The sequence below is a fragment of the Quercus suber genome, unplaced genomic scaffold, assembly GCF_002906115.3.
Source record: "Quercus suber isolate HL8 unplaced genomic scaffold, Cork oak 2.0 scaffold_183, whole genome shotgun sequence".
NCBI classification, from domain to species: domain Eukaryota; kingdom Viridiplantae; phylum Streptophyta; class Magnoliopsida; order Fagales; family Fagaceae; genus Quercus; species Quercus suber.
The window spans coordinates 294,558-313,642 of NW_027069641.1; the positions used below are offsets into that span (position 1 = coordinate 294,558).

The following is a 19,085-nucleotide window of genomic DNA, read 5'->3' on the forward strand; positions in this document are numbered from 1 at the left end:
TTGTTTTCTCTGCGACTTTGAGACGCTAAGGGACTGTGAGAGACAAGTAGGGTTGTGACCATATATGTATATATAGGACTGCATACCGAACCTTCTCTGCTGGGTGGTATGACCTTCTTTGTTGCATTTTGCTCTGAGATTAAGGAGGCTCGAAGGGGGACAGTAATAATTTTTTTTTTTTAAAAATTTAACATATGTATCTAAAAAAAAAAAAAAATTTTTTAATTTTATACATAGATACATAGTAGGCTCTAGAAGATGAGCCTAGTTGATTATATTTCAGCATTTAATGGCTCATAGAAACACTAGTACATCACACTAAAATTAAGAATTCAACAAAATGACAGACCCTAAGAAAAATTGAATAATATAATCAAAATTAATATCCCTCTACTTGTACTTATAATTCCAAAATGCGTTATACCATGAAGAATTCATGCATCTCTCCATGTAACTAGTTTTTTATTTTATTTTATTTTTTAATTAAAAAGAAAAACAAAAAGAAAACCAACCAAGCATTAAATTTCCATTAATCAAGCATGCTCCTATAAATCATGCTTCTCAAATTCATGTAATCTTTTACTTTCTTGAACACAGCAAACACTTCTCCCATTTCTTCGGCCTCTTTTAGTAGATTCTTATTGAAAGTTTGGCCCGACTTCTCTAATACGCCAATTGCTGTTTGAGGTTCATATCCAGCAGATGCTATTAACATTAATCCAATATAATTTGCCTCCCTTTCATTCCTATAATTGAAACAAAGTGTAGCATTATTATAATTTGACATGAAAAACATGTAACTAAACTTTTAAGTAAAAGTTAGCGCATAGAAAAAAACCAAGGTAGAAGAATTTGGATTTTCAAACGATATTATGGACAACACACAAAAAGAAATTTCAACCACTTTTGGCTTTGTTTGAACAATACTTAAAGTCTAAAAGAGAATAGACTATAACAGAATTTAAAATCTTAAAAAAAAAAAAAAAAAAGCTTTCAAAGTACATTCACATACTTTCTTTAGATTCACAAATCTAAATATAATCTCAAGTATTTCAATCCATAGGAAGTGGTCCCACTCAGCAATTGTTTTAGTATCATTAACGGGTTTGGGTGTGAATTTACCAAACAATCACGGCTAGGGAAAAAGCTAATCCTATGTTTTTTTCTTTTTTTTTTTCTTTTCTTGAGAAGAAGCTAATCCTAAATTAGGATTGTAGTATATAGTATATATACCATACTAATAGTTACCAAGATACCAATCAATTTTTGGTGTAGGCGAAGATTAAACCCTTGAACTAACTGGAACCCACTACCATACTAATAGTTTAGATTAGTATTATTTTACTTGATTTATGGGCCTCTTGACCATAATAAATAAAATAATAAACGACCTAATTATACATCCTTGTGATTCCTACTTTCAAAAATAAAATTTTTTAAACCAATTATATATATTCAGGAATTCAAGAGGGAAAATAAATTAATTGAACCAATGCATTTTGCAATGATTAAAATGACTTAAACACATAGTACAAAAGATTGATAAAGAAGAAAATAATACCATCTGCGATCGCGAGTATAAGCCCAAAACAACTATCAAATCCAGACTTCTCCTGGAATATACGAATGAGAAGATAGATATTCCACCAAAACCTTATATAAATTCTTGCTACATGGCGACCCACAATATGCCTAATCTAAGAAGGAAAAAAAAATTGTAATATCCTAATCATAAAATATCCAAAGAAACAATTAATATAAAAAGAAAAAGAAACAGACCTCATGCCCAATAAATAATGCTAACTCTGCATTGGACTTTAGGCTGTCAAGCAACCCTCTAGGAATAATAATCCTTTTATGAAAGTGGGAGAAGTGGTAGAAGTGTAAAGCATCTTCTTCATCAGGGCAATCCAATTTGTAGAAGAAAAACTCTCTAGCTTGATGGATGCATGAGGAAGAGATCCAATTTGTAGGCATTCACAAGTCCCCTATTGTTTGCACAAAAAAAACTTGATTTCTGGTTATTGACATCCTAGCCATCAAAGAGCTACAAGATGAATGAGTTTTTACATCAATGGAAAATGCTTAAAATGTTCAATCAATGCTAAAATTTGACTCAAAATGCCAAACTAAAAAATGATATTCCAGACAGCTCCCTAGGTTTATAATTTTGGAAGATGGCTAATCTTGTGAAGGCCTTAATCAACGTTGATCATTTTGAGAGTATCTCCTAGTTTTTCAAGCTAATTATTACGTGCATTACTGGAGATCACAAATTTACAAATTAGCTTACTGAGAAGCATAGCTCACCTGTCAAAAGCAACTTACAGACTCGTTTACGTTTACTGGCTAAGTACATTATTGAGAGAAAAATAACACAAGCAAAAAACAGCCAGGAGAATCATTCTTACATATATGTTCAGCTACATTAGTTCATGATTAAGGATCCAGCTAATGCTTCATGTAAAAGAATCATAAACTGTACTAACGAAATGGGAGTATTCTACCTCTTCAGAAAAGGACTTGTCTTCCAACAAGCAATTGTTCTGCTTCATATTTATCCAAAAATGTCTGTGTGCTAAGTCCATACAGCTTCTTTGCATACCCAGATAACAAATTGCAATACTTCAATCTAGTGATTAAGTCTTAATTAACCATCCAAAGATACAGTAACAACAATACATCTTTCCATGAAGTCAACAATTTGGCGATTTCTTATAATCTTGGGTGGTTTATATTGACTAGCTGGTGCTCCATTCTCAATGGCTACTAGTGATAATCTATCAAAGTTACCTAGCTTTACAATGGGTACTGCCAAAGGATCTAAAAATGATCAAAATACCCCTGAAATAAAATAAAAAATGACCAAAAGATCCCTGAAATCCAAAAAATGACCAAAATACCCCTGAAATGTAAAAATTACCAAAATACCTCCGAAACCTAAAAAAATTGTCAAAATAACCTCGAAGCCTAAAAAATAACCAAAATAACCCTAAAACCTAACAAATGACCAAAATACTCCTGAAACCTTAAAAATGACTAAAATACCTTCGAAACCTAAAAAATGGCCAAAATAACCCCGAAACCAAAAAATTGATCAAAATAACCTAGAAACCTAAAAATGACCAACATAACCCTGGAACCTAAAAATGACCAAAATAACCCCAAAGTCTAAAAATTGACAAAAATAACCCTGAAACCTAAAAATGACCAAAATACCCCCATAAACTATAAAATGACCAAAATACCCCCTAAACCTAAAAAGTGACTAAAATACCCCTTAAACCTAAAAAATGACCAAAATACCCTCAAACCTCTAAAGTGACAAAAATACCCCTAAACCTTTGAAATGACGCAAATAAACCCAAAACCTCTAAAATGGCCACAAACAACGTGAAACCTCTAAATTACCAAAAATACCCTGAAACGTCTAAAACGACCAAAATACCTCTAAACCTATAAAACGACCAAAATACCCCTCAAAATATCTAAAATGACCAACATACAACTAATCCAATAAGATGAACAAAATACACTCGAAGCCTCTAAAATTACCAAAATAGGGGTTTGGGGTATCTTAGTCATTTTTTAGGTTTAGGGGTATTTTGGTCATTTTTTTTTATGTTTAGGGAGTATTTTGGTCTTTTTTTTTTTTTTTTTTTTTTTTTTTTTTTTTTTTTTTTTTTCCNGATATTTTGGTCATTTTTTAGGTTTCAGGGGGTATTTCAGTTAATTTCTAGGTTTCGAAGGTATATCGATCATTTTTTAGGTTTAGGGGGTATTTTGGTCATTTTTAGGTTTAGGGGCTATTTTGGTCATTTTTAGGTTTCTAGGTTATTTTGGTCAATTTTTAGACTTAGTGGTTATTTTAGCCATTTTTAAGGTTTCAGGGGTATTTTGGTCATTTTTAGTTTTCAGAGGTATTTTAGTAATTTTTTAGGTTTTGGAGGTGATGGATCCTTGGAAATCAGTAGGCTGAAAATCTCAGGCGTTGATGATCTTGAAGGCTGAGTCCTGAAAAAGCAAATATAAAATTGGAGAGGACCAGTGGAGGCCGGTCAAGAATCCTCCGATGGTAAAGTCAGTGGGTTTGTAATTCCAAATAAAAAGAAGTGTTTCTTTTGGAATCAAAAAATGTCTCTCCCTTACCTTCTCATGGACAAACGCTTACATAACATATGCCTTGGGACAGTTACTTGCTTAGTAACAATCCCTATCATTGAGGAATTCAGAAGATTCGGAGGTAACTTCCATAACTGCCTTGGAAGTTATCTTATTTGGGTTGTTCTCCATAACTGTCATGGGAAACTGCTTTTAGTAACAAACTTTGATGTTGGAGTTTCTGCCTTTCCCTATATGGAAGAAAAACTCTCTAGCTTGATGGATGCATGAGGAAGAGATCCTCAAGTCACTAGGAGTATTCTCAAAGGCAACCCGGTTTCGGTGTTTCACAAAGTCCAAAGAGCAAATGGAAATAAATACCTCCACGGAATACAATTAGCTGATATGAAATCTTTAGCTAGGCAATTAGTTTTCAACCACTCCAAGAGGTCAAGTTGAAGAAAGTTCCCCACGGCCTGGGGAGTTCCAATCTTCCTCCAAAAATCTGTTGCAAAGGGGCAATTGTCTTCTTCTTCTTCTTCTTTTCTTTTTCTTCTTTTAATTTTTTTAATTTTTAATTTTTATTTTATTTTATTTATTTTTAGTTATAATATGAAAAGGAGAATTTAAACCCTAATACTATGGACACACCAAAAAAATGACAATTAATTAAGACAAAACATTATCCTATATTAGTTTTAGTTTTAGTCGACACTTTTAATTAATAAGAATTAACATTCTGCTATTTTAGTGGTGTAATTAATATTGTGGGCACTTTAATATGCCATAAGTGTTTTTAATGGGATTAACAAAACTTTAATGGTGTAATAATTACACTTCTTGTGGACACAGTCTAACGGGAATCACTACATCAAAAAATGTCTATTACATCAAGTGTTAATACAACGAAATATGTATATAGTAGTTTTAGATAAAATATCACATCTACAAGTTAAAATAGTTGCAATAGTAACTTAAAAGTGTTAAACTATTGCATTAACAATAATTAGTTGCAATAACTTATAATTTTCAACTGCAATAGAAGTTATAATATATTAGGAAAAATTGTAGCAATAACTTGAAATGAAAGAATCATTGCAATAAATTGATACAAATTGTTTTTACAATCTATTGCAATGAAAATTTCGAATTAATAGCTTATTGCAACAAAGTTACCATTGCAATAATTTGATATTAATTCTTTTACAATCTATTATAATGACAAACATGTAATTGCAACAAATATTTCGTTGCAATAATTTGATATCAATTATTTCATAGTCAATCGCAGTGACAAAATGAATTAATTATCTTTTACAATAAAGATATCATTGCAATAATTTAATCCAACTTATTTTGTTGAATTATTTGCAATATATTACAATAAGTTTCATGAAGTAATAGCCTATACTTACAAGATATTCGAAATAGTAAATTGTTTATTACAACAGTACATATATCATTGCATCAAAATTATTATTAAAATGTTTGAAGTTTATTACAACAAAAATTTTTGTTGTATAAACCTATTACCTCAAATTTTATTGCAACATCTTGTATCAACTATTGCAATGACTCTAATGCTATTGCAATGGTTTTTTCCGTTGCAATAAACGTTTTTTGTTGTAGTGAATGGAATACTTACAAATTTGTTAATTGTCCATGCAATGGTTCTCGATCATGTCGCTTACTAATGTGAATGCTTGGTCATCTAATCCTAATTTTTTAATACGGACATAAACTTTTCGTGATATTATAATATAACTTCCAAGTTCTAACACTTGGAAGCTAACAAATATTCTCATTGTAGTCATAACAAATATTTCCATTATAGTCATACATAGTCAGGGTTAGGACAAAATTAAAGTTATATACTAGGTTTTGGGATTAGTGGGAACAATGAGCCAATCAAACAGCGAGTTTCAAAAAGGTATTTGCTAGTAGCAATAGTACTGGAAAGGTTTTTGCTTGGAAAGGTTTTTTTTTTTTTTTTACTCTTAGAAGATGTGTTATTTTGTGCGTGTATATGTATATATATTATTCTGTTGCTCCACGTTCCATGTTATTTCAAGCACAAACAGCACTAACATGAAAGCTCTTATTAGACAAGTAGTCATTACTATTATCTTTTCCTTTTTAATTTCCCAATTTCTTGAATTTACATAAATGACAACAAGATCGTTTCAGTTGTTCCTAGTAGTGATTGATTAACTACTTTATTAATTTATCAATTTTTTTAGAATATAATAATTGATTAAAATCAATCTAGGTCTAAATTTACTAGAATTTTTTTTTCTTTTAATAGTATGTTCCTTTCAATTGATTAACACAATACCATCACACGTTAAATCTGATGTTAAATAAACACATGGTGCACCGGAAGCTAATTCCAAAAACAATAAGAGAAGCTGGAAGCCTAGTGCCTAGTGCTTAGAGCCTAGAGAGGGAGGGGGGGAGGGTCTGAGCATAAGAGAGGACGAGCAGAGAATGTCTAAGCACATCTTTGCGGAGATATAAAATCTTGGATTGAAAAAGTAAAAAATAAAAAGTACTAGGCCTACTGCCACACGCATTCCATTTTTCATTAGGTTTTACTTTATATCGATGGAGTTATGAATTCTACCGTTTGATCTTAATCACATCAATTACATAAAGAGACGTATGTGTACATACATACATATAAATCACAACTTTACTAATCAATTTAAAACACACACAAAGTCATCAAAATCTCAGAGTGAAAACTACATTCAATTACTAGACTATTTTGCTAATGACCAAAAAAAAAAAATTTAATGAATTGGAAAATGGAAAATTTACATTCGGGTAAAGGTGGCTATGGATCTCCTAAATGAAATGTGACCGAAAACTCTATCAATTCCAAAGATTGAATTGGAGAGAGAGAGAGAGAGAGTACCAATTCTCTATAGCACTAGTAGTGACCATGCATAATGACTCACTCAGTAAAAATAGGGTAAAAAGAGGGATATAAGATGAGAGGATAGGGGAATGATCATATAAACAGACAAATGTACTATTAAATCCTAAGTGATTCGTTTTAGCAACAAAACACAATGAAAACCCAGATGACCCAAAACCAATGAATCCTAGCTCCAACAAAAAGCCATTTGTTTCTTTTATGTTAATTCCAAGTTCTAAAACAAAATTACTTACATTTCACTATTTCCTCATTTCAATCATTTATTTACTCATTTCATTCCTTTATAAACTCCTAAATGAAGTATAAGGTATAGTATACTTTAATTTTTCCCATTTGATGTCTTTGCAACTGTTCTTGGCATTTTAAGTTATGCAAGCATTTCGAGTCTAGTTATGTCAAACTGTAACTAAAAACTCTGGTGGATTTTCTTGTTTGCACTATCCTTTTGGAGTTTCCATTTTGCAAGTTGAAGTGCACATGGATTACTAGCATATGTTGGCTATGTTGTGTATGCCTTCCCTTCCCTATTCTGTTTGCATCGGTTGAATGTGCTACTTGTCTTCATTCCCTTGTGGGCTTTTAGCACATATTTGAATTGGAAACATGGAAAGGTAAGTCTCTTTAGGGATGAAAGTTCTATTGTTTATTATTTGATAGGGTCAATGGTTTTAATTTATTTCTTGAATTCATATACATGGCATGGAAATTTGTGACATAGTTGGGTTGTGCCACTATCCCATACCTGGATTTAGGGATGTTGAACCGAGCTTGGGTTGGGTATACTTCACCCAAAACATTAATCAAGAATACTTGGATCCTAATACCCACTAAGCATTTGTACTTAATTACTATTTGAATTTTTACCCATGGATACCTAGACTAGAACCAAGCCCGATCTTTTTTTTTCATAAAGGTTTTTTCTTATAAAATTAAAATTAAAAAAGTTAACAATGTGATTTTCTAGGTATTACATTCATATTGGGCCTGAAAGAATTGGAAATTAACTTGGGTTTGAGTTTTGTGGGTGTGAGTTGGAAAATTAGAGCAAACTTGGGTTGGACATAACAAAATCCTCACCAAATTGGGTTGGGTCAACTGACCCACATATATATATATATATATATATCTCACTTAAAACATGTTCACTTACTTCAGCTTCTAGACAAAACTATCCAATTTGTGGAGATATCAGATCGTACGTGGGTGTGATTTTGTGGTCGTTTGTGATGTAGTGTATAGGCAAAAATATATGCACACAAAGTATAAAGTGCATGTTGCTATATATGTAAAAAACTCTATTTTTTACTTCTTGTCCGATGAGCACCGAAGGGCATGGTTTTATAGACCTTCTCAACGCATACCAGTTTGGGTGCCTGCCTTGCCCTTTGACAACTGTGATCAGTGTTTGTCCTCAAATAGATCATGATAGTTGTAAGACCCTTGACATATATACATAGTAGACGCCAGAAAATGAGCAATTGATTCTATTACAAAATTTAATGGCTCAAATATTCAATATAAAATAAAAGACTATAAAAAATTTCCTTTGTAAAATCAAAATTAATCAGATTAATGATTAGTTGTACTTATACTTCTAAATAAAGAATGAATTATACGATAGAGCTGCATTTATCCTCTCCATGCAATTAGTATTTTTTGAAAGCAAACAAGCATTAAGATTTCCATTTCGGAAGCATCCTCCTAGCTTCACAAATTTGTGGAAGATTTCACTTCCTTGTACAAGTTATACGCTTCTTCCATTTCTTTGAACCTTATTGGTACGTTATCATCATTAGATTGACCCATCTTCTCGAATGCTTCATATGCCATTAGAGGATCATATCCAATGGTTGCCATTAATATTAATCCAATACGATTTGCTTCTCTTTCTTTCCTATGATTGAATCAAAATGTAACATTATTATAATTTGACATGAAAAACATGAAACTAAACCTTTATATAACTGTAAATGTGTGGAAAATAGTCAAGGTAGCCGAATTTGGATTTTCAAAACAATTATGGACACCACAAAAAGAAATTTCAACCCCTTTTGGCTTTGTTTGACCAATACTAAAAAGAAAGACAAAAAGAATATATATATATATACACACACACCTAGATTCACAAATCCAAATATAAACTCAAAAAAATTCAATCCCTTAAGGGAGTAGCCCCACTCAAAAATGCTATTAGTAGCATTGGGTTTGGATATGCCGATATGGATTTATAAAACAATTACTGCTAAGGACAAAACAAATAAACTACTGCAAACTACTAGAATAACTTAACCATACTCTCAAAAAGGAACTACTAGAATAACTTAAACATACTCTCAAAAATAGATTGACTTAAACGCATAGTATCAAACATCGACAAGAAGAAAATTATACCATTTTTGCGAAGTAGCCCAACTGCACTCCACCAAAGGCATTAAAGCCGGAAATGGCTCCATAGTTAATAAATGGCTGAAACATAAGAGATTCCAGTGAAACCTTACATAAATTCTTGCTATATGTCGACCCACAATATGCCCAATCTAATAGGTTTCCATAAATTCTGGAATTAATTGAATTTTCTCCTGTTTCTCCTAAATCCAGCACATAAACTTCCCAATCTTTTCCATCCAAATGTTTGGTACTAAGTTTCCATGGAAAATTATTAGGTACTCCCGGGGTACTATAAATGCATAGTCTCTCCTCTCACGTGAATGATGAGTCCCACCATGTGAGAGGAGGAAGTACGCATTTATGGTACTCCAAGAGTACATAATAATTTCCTAGTTTCCATATCGAGAGTTTATGATCCTCCTTAAAAGGAATGCTCTTTTCTTCAAAGCAGTTAACATGATCTTCATCTCCATTATCTCCTTCCCACTCGTGACATGGCCTACAGTCTCTAAAATCTGGATTCTCACATGAATGCACACAGGGGCGGAGCCACCTTATGCATTGGGGGGGCAATGGCCCCTCCAAAATTTTTTAAAACCTCTCTAATTATAGGTAAAAGTAGGCTAGAATCATTTTGAGTTAAGAGTTGGCCCCCACAAGATTAAAATATTGGCCCCCCCTCCAACACGTCACTCATAAAATTCTTCCCACCCCAAATCCCAACTGTGCAATCATAAAAATTAACTACTTTTGTCTTTTCCATTCTTCTCTAAAGCATGATAGCCACATCCATATTTTTTTTAGCTTTTAGTTATTCAATTTTTGTGAAGGGATAAAATTGAGGTGTAGTACATCAGATTACCTGATTAAAATCATATGTATTGAATTTAATTGTCCTTAAAAATAATAACATTATTTGTATTTTATTAGTCATGTTAAACATGTGCTTGAATTTAATTCAAGAACTTAATGTATTACACTTAGGATATTGTACTTAAGTTTTGCACTTTCTCAAAACTATTACAATATCTCTTTCCACTTAAAAACCACTTAAAAGACTCTCCTCATCACTTGGTGCTTTCTCTTCAGTTACTCTTCATTAACTCTTCCATGGGATGCTCTCACATAATCACATTTTCATTAGTTTCTCCCACTTCCTTAACAAAGAGTTTTTTTATTTAAAGCTAAGCAAATATTGAGAAATACCAACTTCTTCTTTTTCTTCTTCTTCTGCAATTTTGTTGTATACTTATATTTGATTTCTATGAATGTTATGGACTTATGGTTTTTCAAAAGAATTGGAGAAACTCAAGAAAAAAAGACTTAAGATGCTGAATTGGTCAATTAACTTGTTAGTATTTTGATATCTGAGTGCTATAGAATTACATCGACAAAAAAAATCTATCAATAATCTTGTGTTATAAATATACTATACTTTGAGTTTTTTGTTGAATTGCAAATCAAAATGATAGTTTTACCTTGCCCCCAAGCAAAATTTCCTGGCTACGCCCCTAAATGCACATTTACCTTGCAATCCTTTTCATGTCTTAACCCGACATTCAATGCTCTAATGACATTTGCAGCTATGGATTGTGCTCGAATACTCCTAGGGTCTGTTAAAGGGAGTTCTTCATCTTTGCCGTAATGCATTAATATGTTCCAGCGCTCGTCTACCCTCCTTTCCTCCGCTTTTTCATTGGAAACAAGGTGGATTCGTCCTGTCTATGGCACTCTCTGTATTCTCACATAAGAGAGAGTAACACAAGCAGCAAAAGCACCAAGCAGCAATATACCTTTGTTTCTTTTACAAAATCTCATACATCTTTGTGCCCACAAATTAAGTGAAGGAGTTGTAGCTGCACTGTTTCGGAATTTCTGAGAAAAATTTGCGTTGTAAAATCTCCTTGTACATGTATGAATCATATGTTGCACTCCTATTACTCCAACCAACCCCACAGAAGGAACAATCTTCGAACTAAAAATTGTACTTGCTGCAATCGTGTTATGACTACCTGGCTTGAACTGGCCTCCCATCAATTTTATCAAAGAAAACCCCATTAGCCTTCTCCTTAAGCTAAGAACAATATTGAACAAATTTGTTTTCTCTATGACTTTGAGACACAAAGGAACTGTGAGAGACAGGTAGGGTTACGTTGTGACCATATATGTATACATAGGACTGCATACCGAACCTTCTCTACTGGGTGGTATGACCTTCTTTGTTGGCTTTTGCTCTGAGATTGAGGAGGCCCGGAGGGGGATAGTAATAATTTTTTTTTTTTTAATTGTATACATAGTTTTTTTTTTTTTGGTTAAACGATTGGATAAATAAATAAAACAAGCAGTCACAATAATTACAATCTGCCCATAGTGGCTAAAGTATTGGCAACCAGCCTATAATAATACAACCCATTTTTATCTACTTCAATCAGTACATTCAGATCAGCAGAGGGGGGAAAATCAAAAACAACAAAATTTTCTGTCATGGAACAGCCCCTTTTAGCAAAAAAATCAGCGCATTGATTCGCCTCTCTAAACACATGCCCCACCCGGACTTGTACTAGCCTTACTATGAGAGACCTGCATTCATTCAACAAAGGAAAGTAGATTCGGTTAGGATTTTCAATACCATTAAGCATCTCCACAATCACCTTATCATCAAGTTCCACATCTAAATGAGTTATGCCCAATTGAATGGCCAAGATCAGCCCATCCTGCAATGCCCACCACTCAGCCAACACATTAGTGGTATATCCAATTGCTCTCGAGTACCCCTTAACCCAAACTCCATGGCAGTCTCTAATTACTCCTCCACCACCTGCCATCAATAGAAGCACCATCAGTATTTAATTTGTGCCATCCAACTGATGGCTTATTCCATCTGACAGGGAGGGGAATTTTGGAGGAGACTTGGCTTACCTTACTCACACAGAAGTGAAATTCCCTAGCTTGGCCAAGACAGATTTTATCAAGCTTAGGATTTGGAACACTGTTTTCAAACACCACACTATTTCTGTTTTTCCAAAACACCACACCGCATTTAGAAACACAGTGCACCAGACGAGGTCATAGCCCAAATTCGAGCGGCACCGACAGAAACTCTGGGTTGGTTCAAGGAAGAGTTGGGGCAAGCATGGAAACATATTTTCCCCATAACGCCAAGGAGCATCAGAACTGGGGACCTGTTGTTGGATCACAATGCGTGGAACCTCACACCCAACCTGTGGTAGAAGTTCCTCACGGACATTCCAGCAGTTTCCTTGGAAGCAGCAGAGGAGCTGAGCAGGCAACGATGACCATCAGTTGTGCCCCATTGGGACGAATCCGGATGGATAATACAAGAAAGGAAACTAGTGGATTTTCAGGGAATGGCTATGACTCACATAGGGAACTATCCAACATTGAAATTGATCCAAATCATGGCTCCAGTGCAAAGGTGCGATGTACTACTGTGCTGCAAGGAGGATATTCTAGGCATACTGAAGTATATGATCATATGGAAACCAGATTGGACAGCTTCCAAAAGCCTTTTGAGGAGGATGGGATGGAGTATGGTGGAGTCAGCGACAATGAATGCTGACCCACCTGAGATTGAGGTACCTTTAAGCCAATTCGTCAAAATGAATATTTTATTATGGAATTGTAGAGGTGCCTTAAGTGCTGATTTCAAAAACACATAGGGAACTATCCAACATTGAAATTGATCCAAATCATGGCTCCAGTGCAAAGGTGCGATGTACTACTGTGCTGCAAGGAGGATATTCTAGGCATACTGAAGTATATGATCATATGGAAACCAGATTGGACAGCTTCCAAAAGCCTTTTGAGGAGGATGGGATGGAGTATGGTGGAGTCAGCGACAATGAATGCTGACCCACCTGAGATTGAGGTACCTTTAAGCCAATTCGTCAAAATGAATATTTTATTATGGAATTGTAGAGGTGCCTTAAGTGCTGATTTCAAAAGAAGAATATTTGAAATGGCTATTAATCATCACCCTTCCATTTTGATTGTTAAGGAAACGAGGGTCGGTGGAGACAGAGCTGGCAAAATTATTGAAGGATTGCGTTTTGATGGGTACATTACTACGGATACCATCGGATACGTCGGAGGACTATGGATGCTATGGAAAATAGAGGATGTTAAAGTTTCTCCTCTATCAACCACTGAACAAGAGATTCATGCCTCTATTAAGGTACACTCTTCTAACCTAACTTGGCTCATTTTTGCTATTTATGCTAGTCCTAGGTTAGCTGAAAGACACGTTTTATGGAATAATTTAAAAATTGTGGCCCATCTCCATAATCTACCTTGTATTATGCTGGGGGACTTTAATGAAGTTTTGTGTGAGGAAGATAAGTTTGGGGGAAACCATGTGAATCTGAATAGAGCTCTTGAGTTTAAAGATTGTCTAGATGAATGTAATATGCTAGATTTGGGCTTTGCAGGCCCTAAATACACTTGGACGAACCGTAGGCCCATTATAAGCCTTATTTTGGAAAGAATTGATAGGTGTTTCGCGAGCCCAGGGTGGAGACTCCTCTATCCAGAAGCTGTAGTAACTCACTTGCCTAGAACCTTTTCGGATCACTGTCTGGTGCTTGTAGAATTATATAAGCTTAATGCCAATAATTTCAATAAACTGTTTTGTTTCCAAATGATATGGCTTCTCCACCCTGACTTTTATAGAGTAGTGCAGCAAGCTTGGTATGAAGATAGAGCTTTACAAACAGCGGTGTTAGATTTTGTAGATAGAGTCAAAAAATGGAATGTGGAGGTTTTTGGAAATCTTTTTGCAATGAAGATAAGGGTTCTAGCTAGATTGAATGGCACGCAGAAAGCCATTACTGAGAACCCTAATGAATTTATTTTGAATCTCAAAAATAAGCTGTTGTTAGAATATTCCCTCATTCTTATGCAAGAAGAAGAATACTGGGCTCTTAAGTCCAAACTCAATGCAGCCACTTTTGGAGACTGCAATACATCCTTTTTTCATATCTCCACTGTGGTGAGGCAACATAGAAATAAAATAATGTGTATAAAGGATGCAGTAGGGAATTGGATAACTTAGGAAAATGAGATAAAGGAGTATATAAGGAGTGGTTTTAAAAACTTGTACACTACAGAGTTAAGGTGGTCTACTAGGTCTTCAGATGTTTCAAATTTCTCCTGTTATTTCTTGACAAAAAAGGAGGGAACTAGGATTGATTGTGATGTTACTATGGAGGAAATCAGAGCATGTCTTTGGGCTCTCAAGCTGTTCAAAGCCCTAGGACCTGATGGCTTACATGTGGGATTTTATCAACATTTTTTTATGGAGGTAAAAAATTCTGTTTGTGAGGACATTAAAAGAGTTTTTACGCATAGTGTTGTACCGAGATATTTAAATGAGACACTGATATCTTTGATCCCGAAATGCCAAAATCTTGAATCATTGAGTAATTTTAGGCCCATCAGCTTATGCAACTCTATTTATAAAGTTATTTTGAAGATCATAGTGGCCTGAATCAGACCTTATCTCAATAGCTTGATCTCTCCTGTGCAGACTGCATTCGTGCCAATAGAATTTTATGATCTCCTTTGTAGCTTCAAAAACTAGAGGTGGATATGAGGTTGTGTGTTCAAATCAATTTGGACAAACCTCTTATCACATCTATTAGAATAGGGACTAGTGCAACGGGTATTATATGAGGGTGTTTCAACACTCTATTTTAGTTGTGGACGGCTCGGCCATAAGAAGGAAAGTTGCTGCTATTAGTTGAAGCAAGCAACCATAGGAAACGAGGAACAAGTTGCGCCAAGGATCAACGAGACTAGAGAAGAGGTTTAGTTCGATGCGAACCACGGTCCGTGGATGGTTGTCCCGAGGAAAAAGAATGTGAACAGGATGGGAAGAACTAATGGGCAAACTAAATCAAACCAGACAAGTCAGATCAGGACTAAGGGTAGTTTGGACTTTTCCCAAAAGCATTATCTAGAGGAAACGGGTAAAGATATTAAAAAATCACATCACAGTGATACGGCAGACTCATTTGCTGAGACCACACGATTTGGCGCAGCCGAAAATCCGCAAAAGGATCTAGATATAAGTACGGATGGTATGGTGGAAGATGGGAAAGTTGCTTCGGGTAGTGGCTCTCAACAGGAGACACGACAGAGTAATGGAAATAAAATCAAAAGTTTGCACAAGATTAAAGCAAAAGGAAGCAACGGTCTGGGGGGTTAAAAGCTCAAAAATTTTGAATAGAAATCAAAAACGCCCAATATTTAGTTTTGGGATCAACGAGGATCTATCGCAGTCTTCGGAAGGTCATGAAGGTGGTGAACGCAGGCTCTAGAAGATGAGCAGTTGATTATATTTCAGCATTTAATGGCTCATAGATTAGAAACACTAGTACATCACACTAAAATTAAGAATTCAACAAAATGATAGACCTTAAGAAAAATTGAATAATATAATCAAAAGTAATATCTCTCTACTTGTACTTATAATTCCAAAATGAGTTAACCATGAAGAATTCATGCATCTCTCCATGTAATTAGTTTTTTTTTTTTTTTAATTAAAAAGAAAAACAAAAAGAAAACCAACCAAGCATTAAATTTCCTTTAATCAAGCATGCGCCTATAAATCATGCTTCTCAAATTCATGTAATCTTTTACTTTCTTGAACACAGCAAACACTTCTTTCGCTTTTTCGGCCTCTTTTAGTAGATTCTTATTGAAAGTCTGGCCTGACTTCTCTAATATGCCAATTACTGTTTGAGGGTCATATCCAGCAGATGCCATTAACATTAATCCAATATGATTTGCCTCCCTTTCATTCCTATAATTGAAACAAAGTGTAGCATTATTATAATTTGACATGAAAAACATGTAACTAAACTTTTTAAGTAAAAGTTAGCGCAAAGAAAAAAAACCAAGGTAGAAGAATTTGGATTTTCAAACGATATTATGTACACCACACAAAAAGAAATTTCAACCACTTTTGGCTTTGTTTGATCAATACTAAAAGTCTAAAAGAGAATAGACAATAACAGAATTTAAAATTAAAATAAAAAAAAGCTTTCAAAGTACATTCAAATGCTTTCTTTAGATTCACAAATCTATACATAATCTCAAGTATTTCAATCCATAGGAAGTGGTCCCACTCAACAATTGTTTTAGTATCATTAACGGTTTTGGGTGTGAATTTACCAAACAATCACGGCTAGGGAAAAAGCTAATCCTATGTTTTTTTTTGTCCTTGATAAGAAGCTAATCCTAAATTAGGATTGTAGTATATAGTATATATACCATGCTAATAGTTTGGATTAGTATTATTTTACTTGATTTATGGGCCTCCTGACCATAATAAATAAAATAAACGACCAAATTATACATCCTTGTGTGATTCCTACTTTCAAAAATAAAATTCTTTAAACCAATTATATATATTCAGGAATTAAAAAGGGAAAATAAATTAATTGAACCAATGCATTTGCAATGATTAAAATGACTTAAACACATAGTACCAAAGATTGATAAAGAAGAAAATAATACCATCTGAAAGTATAAGCCCAAAACAACTCTTCAAATCCAGACTTCTCTTGGAATATACGAGTGAGAAGATAATAGATATTCCAGCAAAACCTTATATAAATTCTTGCTACATGTCGACCCACAATATGCCCAATCTAAGAAGGAAAAGAAAATTTGTAATATCCTAATCATAAAATATCCAAAGAAACAATTAATATAAAAAGAAAAAGAAACCGACCTCATGCCCAATAAAAAATGCTAACTCTGCATCGGACTTTAGACTGTCGAGCAACCCCCTAGGAATAACAATCCTTTTATTAAAGTGGGAGAAGTGGCAGAAGTGTAAAGCATCTTCTTCATCAGGGCAATCCAACACATAAACTTCCCAATCTTTTCCATCCAAATGTTTAGTACCAGGTTTCCATAAGAGTTCATGATCAGAAAGAAGATCCCCTCCTTCATATTTAAAGCTGTTAAGGTGATCTACATTATCTCTTTCCCACTCGCAACGTACACTATACTCTCTAAAATCTCCATCCTCACATGACTGCCCATTGACCTTGCACTCCTTTTCAAGCCTTAACCCCACCTTCATTGCTCTAATCAAATTTGTAGCTACGGATTGTGCCCTAATACTCCTAGGGTCTGATAAAGGGAGTAAATCTTCTTTGTATCTCTCCATAAACGTCTTCCACCGACCCTCTGCCCTCCTTTCCTCCGTTGTTTCTTTGGTAACAAGTTGAATTTGTCTTAAGTATGGTACTCTTTGTATTCACATAAGAAAGAGTAGCACAAGCAGCAAAAGCACCAAACAGCAATCTACCTTTGTTTCTTTTACAAAATCTCAGACATCTTTGTGCCCACAAATTAAGTGAAGGAGTTGTAGCGGCACTGTTTAGGAATTTCTGAGAAAAATTTGCATGGTAAAATCTCCTTGTACATGTATGAATCATATGTTGCACTCCAATTACTCCAGCCAACCCCACTGAAGGAACAATCTTCGAACTGAAAATTGTACTTGCTGCAATCGTGTTATGGCTACCAGGCATGAACCGGCTTCCCATCAATTTTATCAAAGAAAACCCCATTAGCCTTCACCTTAAGCTAAGAACAAATTGAACAAATTTGTTTTGGACTGTGAGAGACAGGTAGGGCTGTGACCATATATGTCTTATATATAGGACTGCATACCGAACCTAGGGCTTTTGGTATCGGGCCGCCTCTAATTTATTAGTTTTATTTTTTGCCTATTTGCGACGCAAGTGTTTTACTTGTGGAAAAAGAAAATATTTTCTTTTCTTACAAAAAAGATCTTTCCTCCAAAATCCTAGAATTTTTTGTTTATTTTCTTTTAAGTCTTCTTTTTTCATTTAATAAAAGAAAATATTTTTTTTTAAAATTTTAATTAGAAACCAAAAAATTTAGACCTTAGACATTCATAGTTGGCCCCTCAAAATATTGAAGTAGTCTAGAAAAACCTAACAAATTTAATTGGTGCAAAAATACCCAAAAAAAAAGAAAAGAAAAGAAAAGAAAAAGGTGGTTATGGATCTCCAAAGTGAAAACTACATTCAATTACTAAACTATTTTGCTAATGTATCATATATGAAAAAAAATCATTGAATTGGAGAATGGAGAATTTACATTCAGGTAAAGGTGGCTATGGATCTCCAAAAGGAAATGTGGCGGGAAACTCTCAATCAATTCCAAAGATTTAATTGGAGAGAGAGGGTATCAATTCTGTATAGCACTAATAGTGACTAATGTACTATATATACATAATGACTCACTTAGTAAATAGAGGGTAAATGTGAATAATTCTTAGGTACTCCCGAAGCACAAAGAATGGTGTGTCCCCCTCTCACATTTATGGTGAGGTTTACTCATTAAATTCATGGTGGGGTCTACCATGAATGTGAGAGGAAGGAACACTATTTCTTCGTGCTTTAGGAGTACCTAAGAATTTTCCAGTAAAAGGAGAGAAACAAGATGAGAGAATAGGCAAATAATCGTATAAATAGACAATACTCAATCATCTATTGAAAAAAAAAAATACTACTAAACCCCAGGTGATCCATTGCAAATAAACATAGTGAAAACACAGATGACCCAAAGCCAATGAGTCCTAGCTCCTACA

General features: G+C 34.3%; 2 protein-coding genes across 2 annotated transcripts; one reads left to right on the forward strand and one right to left on the reverse strand.

Moving 5' to 3' along the window:
- Positions 1-13,142: 13,142 nt before the first annotated feature.
- Positions 13,143-14,501, forward strand: LOC136069668 (uncharacterized). Its single transcript, XM_065778425.1, has one exon. It carries the CDS (start codon positions 13,143-13,145, stop codon positions 14,499-14,501), a length of 1,359 nt encoding a protein of 452 aa, XP_065634497.1.
- A 1,535-nt stretch (positions 14,502-16,036) lies between these two features.
- Positions 16,037-17,630, reverse strand: LOC112015242 (mitochondrial metalloendopeptidase OMA1). Its single transcript, XM_024047623.2, has 3 exons — positions 17,187-17,630; positions 16,970-17,103; positions 16,037-16,253 (listed from the first exon to the last, which is right to left on the reverse strand). The coding sequence occupies exons 1-3, from the start codon at positions 17,628-17,630 to the stop codon at positions 16,037-16,039; spliced, it is 795 nt and encodes a 264-aa protein (XP_023903391.2).
- Between the last annotated feature and the right edge of the window lie 1,455 nt (positions 17,631-19,085).

Bases quoted from the DNA above. Each gene is read 5' to 3' on its own strand.
- LOC112015242 (XM_024047623.2), bottom strand. From the start codon at position 17,630: ATGGAGAGATACAAAGAAGATTTACTCCCTTTATCAGACCCTAGGAGT. The intron at 17,104-17,186 runs GTCGGTTTCTTT...TTTCCTTCTTAG, and splicing joins CATTTTTTATTGGGCATGAG to ATTGGGCATATTGTGGGTCG. The intron at 16,254-16,969 runs GTATTATTTTCT...TTTCAATTATAG, and splicing joins TGGGCTTATACTTTCAGATG to GAATGAAAGGGAGGCAAATC.
- LOC136069668 (XM_065778425.1), top strand. From the start codon at position 13,143: ATGGCTCCAGTGCAAAGGTGCGATGTACTACTGTGCTGCAAGGAGGAT.